This window comes from Sphaerodactylus townsendi, linkage group LG02, assembly GCF_021028975.2.
Source record: "Sphaerodactylus townsendi isolate TG3544 linkage group LG02, MPM_Stown_v2.3, whole genome shotgun sequence".
NCBI lineage: Eukaryota > Metazoa > Chordata > Lepidosauria > Squamata > Sphaerodactylidae > Sphaerodactylus > Sphaerodactylus townsendi.
In genome coordinates, this window is record NC_059426.1 from 126,641,885 (window position 1) to 126,658,297 (window position 16,413).

Below are 16,413 nucleotides of genomic sequence, written 5' to 3' on the forward strand. Positions count from 1 at the left end.
AGTGTTAGAATGAATTTATGTTGAGTGATGTTCTCCCAAGTATTTGTTGCCTCAGTTTTATTTTATTTTGTAAATATTTTGTTTGAAACCTTGAAGTTACCTATCAGTTATGAATAAAATCTCACTTTGAAGAAACATTGGAATCCTACCCTGTGTTCCTTAGGACCATGAAGGTCATCCACTTTGCCTTATAAGCTCGTACCAAAAGGAGATAAACACACACACACACCCGCCCCGAATTTATATTACTGGTGGCAGCTACCATATGGGGAAGAATTAAGGGAATAAATATTAGTTGGCACTTATTATATATTTACTTATAAAGAAAAAAGGGTGGACATCACATTTGGTGGCCACAGGTGAGACGGGTCATCGCGCAGACACATTACAGAGGTGAGCAGACAAAGTATTACTTTTATTGAGAAATGAACAGTTGACTGTGGTGTGTGGCATTTTCACAGAAAGTGGTCATAAGTCAGTTACAATTTGAAGCACTTTGTCCTTAAAATGTTTAACTCTTGCTTAATATTGCACTGTTAACATTTCAAGCAATTAATGGAAACAATGAGAAGCTGGTCACAGCTGTGGTATACAGAAATGGAGCTGAAGTTTAAGAATATGAAATTTCAGCTCAAAGATGCCCATTCAGCTTTACAGCATAGACAGGTATGGCACAACCAATCATGTCAGTCATTTATTCTTTCTTTGTAAAAGAGGTAGGAGAAAGCCTTTTGCTGCCCCTACCCCTGCCCCCACCCCAAACTCTCTGCTGAAAGAAAGAAACTTCAGATGGTTTGATGACCACTTTCTTCATCACTGACATCATGCACTTTCTCCAGTGGGACTCTTACAACAAGTGGGGAAAAGTTATAGAGGGCAGTTTCACACACATGCCTGAACCATATTCAATTCTTCAATGTGTGACTTGTAGCTGCATACAAACACCAAACTCACTGAAAAGCACTATGTCTCAGAGAAATTACTAAGGCAGCATAAAAAGTGCTGCGTTTGGGCAATTCGCCCGCATTAGGGTTTTATTCACTCTTGCCGGAAATAAAGGAGTGCTTGTATGGAATTGAAACCATAAGAGAGTCATGAATCTAAATGACATACATTTGTAAGGAATTTCACATGTGAATCTCCCAGGTGCAAGATGGAAGGAAAACGCTACATTGAAGCTCAGCAATTCAGGGTTTTCAGTTTGGCTCTGCAACCAGTTGCTGCCATTTCTCAAACAGAGCTAGGTCTACTGATCTAGGTCTAGCTCAACAAAGCCAGACGGGAAAATTGCAGGAATTACTTTGGAATTACTGCATATTTACTGGGATCATCGTTCAAAATACAACTCCAAGATGTTAACCAGAATGCTTGAGACATAGGTCTACTTTTTTGGATCTTATTTCCCCTGTTCTAAAATGTATACAACCCTTACAGCTATTACCCATCTCACCTTTTATTCCCTTCATAAGGCAGGTTCCACAGTTCTACATACCTTGGGCAGGTATTTTTCTTTCTGTGCTTCATTGCCATTCTTCACTAATTGATTAACGCAAAGGTTAGAGTGGGCACCATAGCTCAGCCCAACTGCCGCTGAAACCCGAGAAATTTCTTCCATCACCAACACATGGTCAAGGTAGCCCATCCCAGAGCCACTGTATTCAACTGAAGAGAGAGGAGGGGGGAGATTAATAGAGACCCAAACACGTTTGTCACAGGAGACAGAGATGGTATCTATATAGAAAACTTGTCATCATGAAACAGGCTTTCTACTTGGGTAGCTTTGGCTTTTGACCAGCTAGAAATGAGTTGGTTATGTCGGTTTTCCCTTTGAGAATCCCAACTCCTCTATCTTAAAAATCACAGAGAATTAATTGTCCAGAAAAATCAGCAATGCTAACAAGCCCTCTTGCCCCATATCTGTTCTACTTATTACATTTTTTATCTTGCCTCCCCCACCACACCATAGAAACCAAAGTGATCAACAGATAGTTCCTTTGATATAAACACTGACCAGATCCAATTAGGCTGCTGTCCCCAACTGTACTCTGAGGCTGCACATGTGTGTTTGAACAATCAATGCAATTAAATTTAATAAAAAAGACAAACACAGGACAAAGAATCTCCTGTGTCATGGGGTTTGCGGGGAGAGGGGTGGGGCGGGGGGAGGAAACATGCAAACTGACTAACTTATTTCCATGTAAGTCTGAAAACGAGACCGAGGTCACTCCTATCTGCTCAATTATAGGACAACAAGTACCCTGAGAGAGGAATGGAATAATTCTATATGAAGGAATATCAATTATGAACCCATGAGAGAGACAATCAAGATAACCAAGGAAAAGAAAGCTGCATTCATTCAAGGAATTAACAGGACACATGAAATTTTCTGACAAGGTTATAAAAAGGCAGCAGTATACATGGACACAGAAAATGAACCCTATTTACACTATGGATGTGTTCTTGGGACTGAGAAATGAGCTGTTCAGAATAGGTTGGAGAGACACTCACCAGGGGCAGTTATTCCTAGAACTCCCAGCTCCCCAAGTTTCTTCCAAAAATCCTAAAAGAGCAGAACAAAAACTGTCAAAAAGACTGTCAAAATTTTCTTCAGCTTATTTTATTTATTAAAACATTTTTACCCCACCTTTCCTCATGGCTCAGGATAGCTTACAATAGTTTTAAAATATTCCAGTTAAAACCAAAATAAAATTAACTCCCCATCTCTTCTTCATATCAGCTTAATTTCCTCGCACAAAAGAGAATGTTTTATACTCCCCCCAACCCCAATGATTAGTTAGAGCCTTCAGGATCATGCACCCTGCAACTCTAAATTAGCAAACAGTCCCCTCTGATAGCATCTCTGAAATGAGATTAGGAGCCAGGCAGCTTTCTCAAGCTCTAACTGTTCCATGTACAGAGCCAGCTGGACAGGTAAAGCTGGGGAGTCTCAATCCTGGATGAGATGATAGTGTAGAGAGGAGAGCTTCAGATTTATTAGGAACTAGGGAACATTTTGGGACAAGATGGGCTTCACTCAAAACAGGATGGAACCAGACTGCTGGTAGGTACCATAAAACGTTGCACAGCAGCTTTTAAATGGAACTCAGGGAGAAAAGCGGACAGGAACTGAGAAGCATCTAGTTCAGGCAGATTCATCCCAAAGGGATGCCTGGGACAATGTTTCCAAGTGACCAAATGGGAATGGGTAAAGCAGTCAAATAATATAGTCAAAGAGGCCAAGTGGAAACGGCACATGTCAAAGATGTCTACAGAGAAACACACTCTGGAGATGTTTCTATGCAAATTCCGGGAAACTTCATGCCAAAATGAGAAGGAGTGCTTGCTTTTAAGGGAAAACACAGGCATAGTGAGCTAAATAAAAACCTGGCAGAAGAGACAGAACTACTGGGGTACCATCATCCCAGGATAAAAACTCTACATAAACAACAGGGAAGGGCATACTGGAGGGAGTGTTGCTATATACATCAAGAAAGGCATAATGTCTAATAAGCTAGAATCCCGCTGAGCAGAAATAAAAGGCCCAAAAAGTAATTTAGTACTAGAGATGTGCTATTGGCCCCTTGACCAAAATACTCAGGGTGAACTTGAAATGGAGAATTAAATCAGGGAGGCTTCCAAAGAAGAGGGAGTTGTAATAAAGGGTGACTTTAACTACTTTCATATTGACTGGATAAATGCATGTTCCAGTTATGCTCAAAGAGGTCAAATTTCTAGATACCCTGAATGACTGAGGGGACCCTCAACAATCCTCAGTGGTGCTCCCAAGACCTAGGGAGAGATTTGGAGGTGCTTGAAGCGACTGGAAACAGTAACCACAATAGCATCAAATGTAATTTGTATGTTAGTGCTAAGTGAACTCCAATACCATAATAATATTTATATATGTGCTTCACCTGTTGAATTCATTGTTGAATGCAACTTGGTTTTTTGCTACCCTTTACAGAACTTACACGCATGCAGGTGCATTGTTTGTTCTCTTTGGAGATTAAATTCACATTGGTAATAGCATTTCCTGTTTGAATTCAGGGCACATTATTTATGTTAGGAAGTTGAACACAGTCAAAGACATACCCTCCCAGCAACAAAAGTTTAATATTGTGGCCCATAAGACAGTTATACTAACTGCAGAAACTTCTACCAAAAGTAGCTTTTCTTGCTTGCTTCCTCAGCTGATATGTCTTACAATGCTTGTATTAGTTTACTGCCCCCCCGCCAGTCTTTTACATGTACAGCACTTAGCTGCATATATTCACCTCTGCAAAGATTCTGTGTTTCTGTGGGTTAAAGAAATGGCTACTGATTAGGCAGAGGCCTTGGAAGGTGAGCCTAAGAAGGCTTGTGTTTACAGAATGAGATAACATATCCTGAAGTGCTGCAGCAAACAAAGTTTAGCAGAATTCTACCAGGAGAGATTTCCTCACTAAGCATAGACACGTAGTTCTCACTACATATCATTCAATTAATGCCATGTGTATGCATCAACATCCTGATAACAGAAAAACCATTGAACTGCAGAATTTCCTTCTCCTGGAACTGAAATATTGTCAACTGAGACACCATCTCACTCTCTCAATGATTTGTTATCTTCCAGAGACATTCCTGATGTATTGAAAATGTAACAGATTTCCTCAAGATACCAGTTCTTCTTACTGGCAAAGAAACAAGGAACAATCATGTTGTTAACTGCAAGGTCGATTATGCACAGGGTGGGGAATCAAACCTGGTTTTCCAGATTAGAGTCCACCTGCTCTCAACCACTATACCATGGTGGAACAGCTCAGGAAGATTGAAGCCTATTACACCATTTATTGTAGGTATCACCTTGCCTTGACTGTCTTGTTTGCTGTCTCTGCACTTTCTGCATTGTCATTCCTTAAAAAGTTTTTGGCTTAAATCATTTTCTAACTCTGCAGTCCTATTGCATTGTTTACTGGCTGTTTTATGCTGTTGAATTGATTATTTTTAACATTCTGTAATCCCCCTTTGAGTCTCAGCAATAAAGGCAGGCTATTTTTTTTTAAAAGCAATTAAATGAAATATAGGTATTCCCAATGGGGTAAATAGCACCTCCCCGGGCCTATTTGATGTCAGTAAAATATCATGTGGGGGAAAGCTTAAGCACTTTCCCTCTACATTGTATCATGTCCCAATCTGAACCATGCAACTGTGTATCTGAGAATTGAGTTCCAAGTGAACAATTCACAATACGCATTTGTTTGGCATATGGCAGCACTCAGCTTCTCTTTGCTTCAGAATTCTGAGGAGGGCCTTCAGCAATAAGGATTAATAACTGGGAAAGGGGCACAGTTTGCTTGTTTTATTGTAAACTAACAGTTTCCCATCATAAGACATTGCAGCAGTCTTATATTAATTTTACAAAGAGTGCTATAGGTCTTCTTCGATGTCTTATTTTTCCTGTGTTCTGTTCGTCGGGCATGCTTCCAAACAAAAACTTTGCTATGTCTTACTTTCGGGGGATGCCTTATATTTCGCACTTCAGCAAAACCTCTACTATGTCTTATTTTTCGGGGATGTCTTATATTAGGGGAAACAGGGTAGTTTGATCAATGAGGAAAAATAATATAGAAGCATAACAAATGAATAAAATGGATGCTCCTGACTTTGGCTAAGAGCTAAATAGTCATTAAGACCTCTCCACTCTCAGTCCCAACATCAACTTATTCCTATGCATTTTAGACTTTGGGGTCTGATCTTGCATACTCAATTTCACATCTTCAGAAAAAGAAAGCACTGGATAAAAAGAATAGCGAGAAAAGATAATGGCTGTTGCTAGAAACTCTTCTCTGTTGCCAAAGGTTGTAGTGGAAAGATTCTGTTTACATGAACAAGGCAGCTTTCAGACACTAGATTCTGGGAAATTGAAATGTTTACCTTTGACACATAATAGTTATATTTCCCTTTCAATAAAAGGCAAGGTCAAAGGTCACAAGAAATACACTATGTTACTTACCTACTTTTGGGTGAATAGCAACACACTCCAAGGACAAACCTTCCCAATCCACACATTCACCTCCCCTAAGTAGCAATAGCTCCCACTAATTGGAAATGGCACTGAGGTAGCTTTGTGGGTTACCAGTTCAGGTCTTTTATAGACAACCCTGTGATGCTCTTTCCAAATCAAAAGATTGTTTACTCACTCTGCGACCAACAGATCAATGGGAACAGGAAGGAGACACAGGTGAGCTGTCATTCAATAAGACTTCTGCAAGGTTTCCAAATGCAAAGTTGAAACAGGGATCTCAGACCTACACCTTATTGATATATTACTGTTTGTGGATGGGCTGACAAAAGCTATTTAATAGCTCTTGTGTTCAGTGAGCAAAGTTCCCAGCATTTGTAACCAATGTTTGCTTCTATACAATTAAGAAGTAGCTAACATTCAAAGCTTTCTTAACTAGGAATACTATATAATTTGGAAACCTGCATACCCCTACAAAATTGAGTTTCACAAAAGGCTATTATAAATTTCAGGGAAATATAACAAGTATAGAATGATCTAGATAGGAACTTCCCAAGTACAGCTAAGCTTCTATAAGGCAACAGCAAATAGCAGAAAGCCCCATAAAAATTCCTCTAGCTCTTCAAATTTATGGAGTACTCTTAAGGGGAACCTATTAAATCTCCCATTCAGAAGTCCAATGGCAATAGTGAACACTCTACAACATACAGAAAGTGTCAGAGCAAGATTATGTGCTAAAGAGAAAGTCAGTGCCCTTTACAGCTGGTTGGAAGAGAAACATTCTGGGTTTCGTAATAAGAAACTATACACAATTTTTATTTATAGACTTAATACACACAGAGACATATACAATTACTGCTTTTATGATAAGCAGTGGAAGCAGTGAAGATATTCTGTGCCCAGTTACAACTTCACATGAAAGAGGATATATCATAAAAATGCAATAGCTTCTAATGAGTCGGATATTTTATCATTTCCAAAATCCTCTGTACTGGCATTCTTACTCTCATCTCCCAAAGTCAGGTGCACACAGTCAACTGTAAAAGTACACTCACCATGATGCCACACCAAGGAGCAGGTTAGCAGTAGCACTTACCCTCATGCCTTTAAATTCATTCTGCTGGTCAATTTCTTGGGCCTTTGGAGCCAAGTGCTCCTGACAGAATTTAATCATGGTTTGTCTAAGCTGTTAAAAAAGGAAACATTAAAATATATATGTTGTAAATCTCAATGATAACTTGAAGTCTAACATTTAAATCTACTGAAATTCAGAATGGAGCCGTCCGTTGTACCTCTGTTGGAAAGTACTTGTAAGTGGAACAACTTCGTGGTTTGCTTTCTCCCTTTCCATGTGTGTATCAATTGAGTTTTAAGATTGGGTTCATATTACTTTTGAATACTTACTTCACACAACTGCCCGGCCTACGAAATATTTTTAATCTATTGCAACTGAAGTTACAGATTATTTTAGAAGCACATCCTTACATAAGAGGTGTGTGTGTGTGTGTGTGTGTGTGTGTGTGTGTGTGTGTGTGTGTGTGTGTGTGTGTGTGTGTGTGTGTGTGTGTAAATCCTCTCCCAAACAACACAGTTAGTGTTACAGAATGAATAAAGTAGAAAGCAACAAGGTAACATGATTGCAATAAGGGCTATTTTTTTTAAAGAAGTCATGTTGCCCAGATATTCCAAGCCTGCATGAAATTATGACCCCGTTCAGAGACAGGCAAACACAACACAGAATTCAAGACAGCTAGTGAGGCCAATCTGGTCTGGAAATCAAATCAAGAGCACTCTGGAGAATTCACCTCTGAAGTACAGGAACACATTTGCCTCAGATCTGCAAATCAAGTTCCCAGTTCAACAACAAAAAAAAGTCCAATAGCAGAAGCAGTTTTCAAATGTCAGTCTCCTCTACAGGATCTGAACACTTTTTTTAAAAAAAAAGTATTCTAAATTACAAGGTTTTAACTGTATCTCTTCAGTACTATATTGTGTGGTTATATGTATGGTATCAAGTCACAGCTGACTTATGGCAACCCCCCGTGAAGTTTTCAAAGCAAGACACATTAGGAGGTGGTTTGCCATTGCCTGACTTCAAGTCATGACCCTAGTATTCCTTGGAGGTTGGCCATCCAAATAAAGGCTGACCCTGCTTAGTTTCTGGGATCTGAAGAGATAGCCTGCGGCTATCCCAGCTCAGGGCCTTAATTTTATTTATTTATTTATTTTATTGGATTTTTATACCGCCCCATCCCCGGAGGGCTCTGGGCGGTGTACAACATTTGAAAACAGTATAATTAATAACATTTAAAAGCAGCGATAAAATATCCCAAGGCGTTTACCAATATGTCCAAATTTAACTATAAATTAAATTAAAAATCCAAGATGTAGGTGGCGTCCAGCGTTCCAACAATATAAAATCCCTCCCTCCCCGCGATGAAGTGGAGAGGGGCATGGCTGAGAATCTCAATGATGAATTGATGGAGTTGTGGCTCCAGATGTTAAGGGCCTGAGCAGACGGCACTGTAATAAGCGGCTGGATCCTCAAGGCCCGGGCTTTGAACAACAGCCTCCGTCTTACAGGCCCCTCGGAACTCCTGGCAAAAGTTGTCCCGCAAGAGAGGGCCCGGACAGCTGGGAGGGTGCGGAGGAGCGTTCCACCAGTGCAGGTCGCGCCAGGGCTGTAAAAGTCCTGGCCCAGCGCTATGGAGGCTACCAACGCTTGCGCATCGCCGAGGGGCCAGGACCAATTAATAAGTTGGCCTCCTCGCCGGACCGGAGAGGGGCTGCCTAGGGAATACATATGGGAATTGATCGCGGTTCAAGATACGATGGCCCCTGTGGCCGTGGAATGGCCTTAAAGGTCAACACCAACTGACCTTTGAAGATGACATCCGGAACTCTACTGGAAGCCAATGCCCGGCGCAGGCTGGATGTATGTTCCCGAAAGGTGCTGCCCGTAAGCAGACGTGCATTGCTGCATGGTGAACCAGTTTTAATCGCCGGATCAAACGCAAGGGAAGGCCTTTCCGCGTAGAGAGCTGAAGTTACCAATAGTCAAGTCTGGAGATGACCGCTGCAATGGATCACTGGAGGCTGTAGGTCCGCTCTGGAGAGGAAGGGGAGCCAGCCGCCGGGCCTGGCGGAGAGTGGAAAAAAGCAGCTCCGGAAAGTTGTATGGGGCCACCTGGGTTACTCCATTGCCAGAGAGACAAAATCCAGGTGGACCCCCTAGGCCTCTTGCGGATCGGAGGGGAATTCGGGTGTCAATGTGACCCTCCCACACCGGGCAAGCTGGAGAAGTCCCTCCCCCCCTTCACGACTCCACTAAGCCAAAGCTGATCTCCGCCTTCGAGGGTCTCAGTTTTAACCTGCTCTTGCCGGCAACCAACCAGCAACCGCCTCCAAACAGTGCTGGAGAGCCGCAGCGGCGGCGGCTAAGCGTCTCTCCATCAACAGAATGAGCTGTGTTGTCATCAGCTGTACTGATGGCAAATCAGCCCAAAATCCCGCACCCACAGCTGAGCAAGAGGTCGCATGTAGATGTTGCTAAATAACAGCGGGGACAATAATGCCCCTTGGGAGTACACCGCATTGGAGCGGGCACTTAACCGGGAGGCTATGGTCCCCGCATCTTCACTTGCTGGTTCCGGCCCCGGAGAAACGAGGGTTATCCACTGAAGGACAAAGTGCCCCGCGACTCGAGGCGGCCAGGCGGTGGGCTGCGTTAACGTGGTCCACCACCATCAAATGCTGCGGTGAGATCTAACAACACCAGCACCGCCGATCCGCCTTGGCTTCAAGCTGGATACGGGAGTGTAATGTCTGTGACGCCAGGCGAATGGAGAACAGTCTCTCGCCCCACATGCCTGCGCCACGGAAGCCGGACTGGGTAAGAGGGTCCTAAAAGTCGATGCGTCATCCAGAAAACCTTGAAGCTGCTCCAACACCACTCTCTCACCATTACCTTCCCAGAAACGGTAAAGATATTCAAAACGGAAAGGCGTAATGGCTGGCCAGGATCTCCTGGATCCTAACGATGAGTCTTTTTACCCAGAGTGGGTGGACCACTGCACTCCTTCCAACCCATCCGCCAAAGGTTCCTTGCTCAAGAGAACCCATCCCGCTGATGATACTCAACAGATGGGGTCAGAGTCTTCCGCCCAGCAGATTTTCAATACAAGCCAGGACGGCACGTACGGATCCAGAAGGACAGGTAGTAGGTCTAACAGCAGCTAAGGCTCCTTGTCGACAGCGACTTCAGAAGAGAAAGCAGGGAAAACTGGGTCAAAACAGCTAAGACCAGAAGACGGCATGTGGGAGTCTCCAGTTCGCTTAATTGTAGCTAACGTGGGATGGAAGGTGCGTGGCGGAGCCGACGCCATCTTATCCGCGAAAAAAGCTCATAAATGCCTCTACAGCCAGCTAATATCCAATTGGGGATTTGAAAGATCTCTCCGATAGGGAGGCTTCCAGTAATCGATTATCGCTAAATAACGTTGTGCTGAAGGCGAGCTAAGCCGGACGCTGAAGGGGAGGAGAAGAAAGTCCTCTTCGCCTCCCTTCGTGTCACACCTCCATAGGCTTCTCAGTAAAGCGATCTCTATAGGATGCGTCTCGCGCGGCTTCGTCCACGAGATTTCCTCCATACTTTCGCTCTAGATAGCGTCCCACAAGCCTCGCTTCATGGCGCGGCGCAGCTCCTCTGCTTATACCATGGAAGCTTGGCCGAGCGGGCACGTAGAGGACGCCGGAGGCAAAGCAAACAACATCGATGGCATCGGAGAGTCGGAGTTCCAATACTCCACCTGCTCATTGAGTGTGCCGGCGGGTTCAGGGTCCTTAGAGCATTCAGGAAGCTCTAGTGGATCCATGAGTCTCCGCGGGCGGGCATAAAATTAGCCCGTCGCCTAGAAGCGAGGTTGGTGCAGCAAAGTCCATCCCAATCTTCAGAAAGGGCAAAATGGTCGGACCATGGCACTCTTTATCAGTAGAAGGATCACGAATTGCAAGGTTTCATCCCCGGACCGAAAGACCAAATCCAGCGTAAGGTGCCGCCTCATGGGTGGGGCCAGAGTTTATCAAGCGGAGAGGCCTTGAAGCGCCGCCATGGATGACACTCAGAGTCCGCGGTCGCTATATGCCAGGAGAGGCAGCGCCGGGCATGATTAACATTGAAGTCCCCCCCAAGACAATAAAGTCTGGGGAACCGCGAACGCCCCAGATCCGCCACCACCCTCCAAAAGCAAGCCGCGCGGGCAGGTTGTCTCCCCGGGTGCGCTTAGGGCGACCGGGTACACCAGGAGAATACGCCAATCTCTCCGAGGCCAATAACCACTCCAGGCCGACATTAATTTCTATGCCGGTGACCTCGACGGGGCTGCACCTAGAAGGGAATAGAGTCACCCGGATGAACAATGCAACACCGCCTCGGCCCTGGGTTACGTGGATCGGTGAAGGCATCGCTAAACTCCGGGCGCGACTTCGCCGAGGGCTTAACGGTCTCACCTGTTCACAAGACCCAGGTTTTACGGTCAGATACATGCCAGGTCCACTTGTTGACCTCGAAAGAGAAAATCCCGGAGCACCATGGTCTTATTATTGATGGACCTGGCATTGAATTAGCACACCAAAGATCGAAGCAGAGTGTCCCTGAACCCAACCACCATCGTTTCTACCGGGATAGGGTCGGAGGTCGAAGGCAAACGAAAGCATAATTGCATCTCGTGATGTCTTCTATCATATGGCCACCGCCCTCATACCGCAGTATCTACCCCGTCCCCATCACCTTGCACAGGGATCCCTAGCCCCGGAATTTGTGCCCCCATGAAGCTCCAATCTTCAGCCTCCCTCCTCCTAATTTAAAAAACCTGGCTAATATTCCCCAGAATGATTAACTGAGCCAGTATTAATCAATATCTTAGCCTTATGCCAGATTAGCTGCAATGGCCACTGGCTCTAATACAACACTAATAACTACCCACAATAAATACTAATGACTACCCTTAAGAATAAATACTAAATACAACCTCCAAAGCTATCCACAAAATACATCTATATACAGCTAACAACTGTCGTAATAATTATACCACTACTATCAGGATATCTAAAGTAAACCTTAAGTTACCAGCAACAACCGGGTTTAAAGAAAAATATCAATATAAATTCGGAAGGTGCTAGGGTAAGAAAACAAGAGAGAACATTCCTCAGAGGGGTGTTGTTATCATCTAGGTTCCCAGTGGGGCAGTGGGGGTAATGGTGGAAGGTTCTCCTATGATGAGATATCTATTGTATATTGCGGGTTATGGAGGCGATGCGGGTGAGTTGCCTCGACCACCACCTGGAGCCAGCCGCCTAAGTGCAAAACAGGAGAGCTATAAATCGGAACTAAGAATGTAAACCAGAATAAATGTAGTCCGAGGGTAGCAGCCGGGGCCGCTACCACAATGGCCACCCCGATCAGTCTTGGATAAGCAATGTCAGTATATGAAACATCCAGCTCTCTCACAGCTGATGTAAATGTCCTGAGAATGAAGCACCTAGCTCTCTCACAGCTGATGTATATATCTTAAAAGTGAAACACCCAGCTCTCTCACAGCTGGTGTGTATGTCCTGAGGATAAAGCACCCAGCTCTCTCACAGCTGGTGTGTATGTCCTGAGGATAAAGCACCCAGCTCTCTCACAGCTGATGTGTACGTTCTGAAAAGTTAATGACATCACCATATACTCAGATTTCAGCAACTCCCCACTGTATGATGACCGCTCCACTGGGAACATCCGGCTGCCCAGTGTGTTATTAGGGTCTTCGATGGTTTACAGGATCGCAGGAGCCGGGCCAACCCCACTGCTATCTCATATCCGGGACTTTGTCTGAAGAGTGGAAAAACTGTGTCTGCAGAGTGGTAAAATATATCCTGTAGCGCCAAAGTTGGCCACAAGGCTAAACACTCTACTGCCACCTATGGCAGAGAGTGGTACTGCTCCTGGTGCATCCAATGATGCTGTTGTACAGGGAGCTCCGTGGTGGTTCTCAGTAGCAGCTGGCGGCGGCCATGTTGGAAGAACTAAAGGAGTCGCTGCCACCGACCTCCGAACGCTGGCCTCAGCCTCCAGGGAACGGGGGGAGGCTCCTATAGCCAACTGCCCATGTTGTACCGCCCACGTCGCAGCCGGCCCAATCGCCGGGGCGCTCTGCTGTCACCCGCGTCGCTGCCGTCAAGGCGCTGAGGCGCCGAGGCGCTGCGTCTCCGCCTCTAACTCTGGCTATGAGCGCTGCTCCCCAGTTTTTTCTAGCCCCGCCCCCATCATACGTAGGGAAACCCCCCCACCCCATCATACGTTGATTTTTGTCTAGTTCATTTTGAGTGCTCAAAACATTATCAAATATTACAATAATATGAGATGCATTATAATAATCTCATTGTGATACAAGTTCATTCAAGAATTTTGTCCTATTTTGAAGGAGTGAAACACAAATGTATGAAATTGAGGCAACAAAATGCTGCCTCTTCTTGATGCATGACAGGCGTAATAGATATTAGATAAACTACAACTCTGGGTACAGAATAACAGACAGCTTGGTAGATTGTAAGAAATTTCTTGACATCTATGCTACACATACTTTATGTGATGAGGATTTGATAGCAGCCTATGAGAAACTGGCATATACAAAGTTGGGTCAGCTTTCCTCTTAGCCGAGTAGAGTCTCTCTAACTAACCTAACAGGGGCTCTTTGGGCCCAGTCTTGAACAAAGGTCATCCCAGCCTTGATGCACCAGAATCTATACCTTCAAAACACATGCTTGACCACTGAATGATAATTACAGAAAATAAGCAAGAAACCCAGCACGGTGAAATAAATTCTGCAGGCACCTAAGTCTGTTAGGGAGGGGGAGGGGGAGGGGGAGAAGGCTGCATTTTATCAGCTGGACTAGATTTCCCTAAAACTCAACTCTTCATCTTTCACACAAACCCGTATAAATATACATACAATAAATATTCCTTTTCACTGCCAGCAGAAGGCTCCCAGTTAAATAAAAACAAATGATGTTTTGTGGCCCTTGAACCCCATTTGTTAATTGACTCAAATAAGTTCTGTTCTGTTTTACATCCAGCTAGATAGGCTTCACCTAACAGAAGAGGGCGGAGGTTTACCACTTCCCAGCTTTAGATTGCAGCACTGTATGGAGCAAGTTACATGCAATTTAGCAGTACTTACAGGTAAAATTTAACCCTTCATAGTTAGGATGAGAATTAAAGGGCTGGTATTTCACCACGTGGCATAGTGGTTAAGTGCTTGCACTGCCAATCACACAGTCAGGAGTTCGAGCCCCCTGGGGGTCAGATATCCTGGCAGCTGGCTCATCATCAGCTCAGCCATCCATCCATTTCTTGGTCGGTAAATGAGTACCTATAGCTAGGGGGTAAAGAATAGCCGGGGAAAGCATTGGCCAACTACCCCACAAAAGCAGCTTGCCTATAAAATCACTGCTTGCAGTGGTACCCCAGGGTCGGATACAACTGAAGGGGAAACTTTACCTTTACCTTTTATTTCACCACATGTCTTATCCATTGTTAGAATTTTAATCCATATTAAGTGACAGCAAAGAAAACACTCCAAAAAGGCAATCAATTTGAATGAAGACGAATCGTGTAGGGATTTGCCCCCAAACCCCCGCTACACGCTGTAACAGAAAAGATGCTCTGTCAAGTTCCCAGCTTTGTTTTAAAGGACAGCAAAAGTCATTGCAGCTAGCTAGATTCTCACGGCGAGAGTTGCGAGGTGGCTTGAGCTTACTCCGAACCTATATTCTCCACCTGGGAAACCCGCATTAGAAATGCGGGACCCAGGTCGGTCACGAAACAAGGCATTCTGCACATCCTCAGAGACAACTTCCCACGTGCAGGTATGAAATTCAAGTCCGGATCTCACCTCCGCGTTGACACCAGCATCTAAAGGGAATGGACCCCTGGGACAATAGTTGTGAGAGTGAAGGCAACTGTAGACAATTTGCAAAGCACGGTTGCAGGTAAATAAAGCCTGGCCACCCGACCCCGTACCTGCTGCTGTTGCTCGCTCAGCCCATTCACTGTGTCGTCCAAGGAGGCTCCGGCGTAGCCCCGCCGCGCCAGCGCCCCATGAGCACGGTGCCGGCGCCAGGCCCAGCTGGCCACCCTTTTCCCCACCAGAGCAACAGCCGCCATTTCCGCACCTCTGCACACTTCGCCAAACCCGGCCCGGGGATCCCCGCCCACCAGCCCTTCTGGCCAATCAACGCGTAGGGGTGGGGTAGTTGCCTGTCCAATAGTAGTCCCTGCTTATGCGGCAGCCCACTGGATGCCTCTTGGCCAGAATCGGACTTGGGCAGGGTTGAATCAAGTGCAAGACTGCCCTGTTTGGTTTCTTCACTTGCTCCTCTGCTTAATTCCCCTTTTCCCAGCCAAGTTGAACACAGTGCAGCTTACTACTGCGCGAGCTACATGAGTATGAACTCCAGCCCTTGTTATGAAAGGCTCAGGATACGAAATTAGTCTTCAACCAGTGTAATTTTAGGGAGGGATTGTGACTCAGTCCCAGAGGTGTACAGGGCCAAATGGCGCCCTAAGGCAAAAAAAACCCTCCGAGCGGCCCTACTGCTTACTCGCAAGTAAGCACTGCTTATTCACAAGTCAGGCTTCAGCCACTCTTCCCAGTCCAGCCACCGAGATGCCAGAGAGTTTCTCGGGCGTTTGGGCTGCTGGTCAAGAAGAGAAGCCCACTGCAGCCCCTCTTCCCAGCCCAGCAGCCAGAGTTTCTGCCGATCCTGCTGCTGAGCGAGACGAGGAGCTGAAGGCAGCCCCTCTTCCCAGCCTAGCAGCCAAAACTCTCTGGCGACCTCCCCACCTCAATCAGAGACTCCCGGTGCCTCCGATAAAGGTGGGGAGGGCAAGCCCGGCTGTAGCCTGCTCCGGGATCAGAGCCTGCCAGGTTCAGCGCCCAGTGCAGGCTGCTGCTGCCCCCTCCCCTCTCCCCAGCAACAGAGACGCATGGGGCCAAGGGAGGGTGAAGTCTGAGGGCCCAACTCTCTGGTCACATGGGGGGGGGGGAATTTTGCACCCCCCACATGACTGGAATGGTTGCACCCTCTGCTCAGGCCCCACACATGCCAAGTAATGCGCTTTCAATGCACTTTGGAGCTGTGCAGAATAGCAAACTCCACTTGCAAATAATTGTAAAAATGAATTGAAAGTGCATTATTTTGCATATCCAGAAGGGGCCTCAGTGGTAGAGCATCTGTTTGGCATGCAAAAGGTCCCAGGTTTAATTTTCATTTAAGGAACAGCTAGTAGGTGATGAGAAAGACCTCTGCTTGAGATGCTGGAGAGACCCTAAGCGTACACACTAGACTACACTTCATTGGCTTCATGTTGA

General features: G+C 45.4%; 1 protein-coding gene across 2 annotated transcripts in view; it reads right to left on the reverse strand.

The window, feature by feature from the left end:
• Positions 1 to 15,235, reverse strand: part of IVD (isovaleryl-CoA dehydrogenase) — a 35,643-nt gene extending 20,408 nt beyond the window's left edge. For both annotated transcript variants that reach the window (XM_048485107.1, XM_048485108.1), the window contains exons 1-4: positions 15,063 to 15,235; positions 7,098 to 7,187; positions 2,509 to 2,560; positions 1,493 to 1,662 (exon numbers count right to left, since the gene is read on the reverse strand). In XM_048485107.1, the coding sequence (XP_048341064.1) occupies positions 1,493 to 1,662; positions 2,509 to 2,560; positions 7,098 to 7,187; positions 15,063 to 15,206 (456 nt within the window). In that variant the 5' untranslated portion in view covers positions 15,207 to 15,235. The remainder of the gene's footprint in view (positions 1 to 1,492; positions 1,663 to 2,508; positions 2,561 to 7,097; positions 7,188 to 15,062) is intronic.
• Positions 15,236 to 16,413: the final 1,178 nt, after the last annotated feature.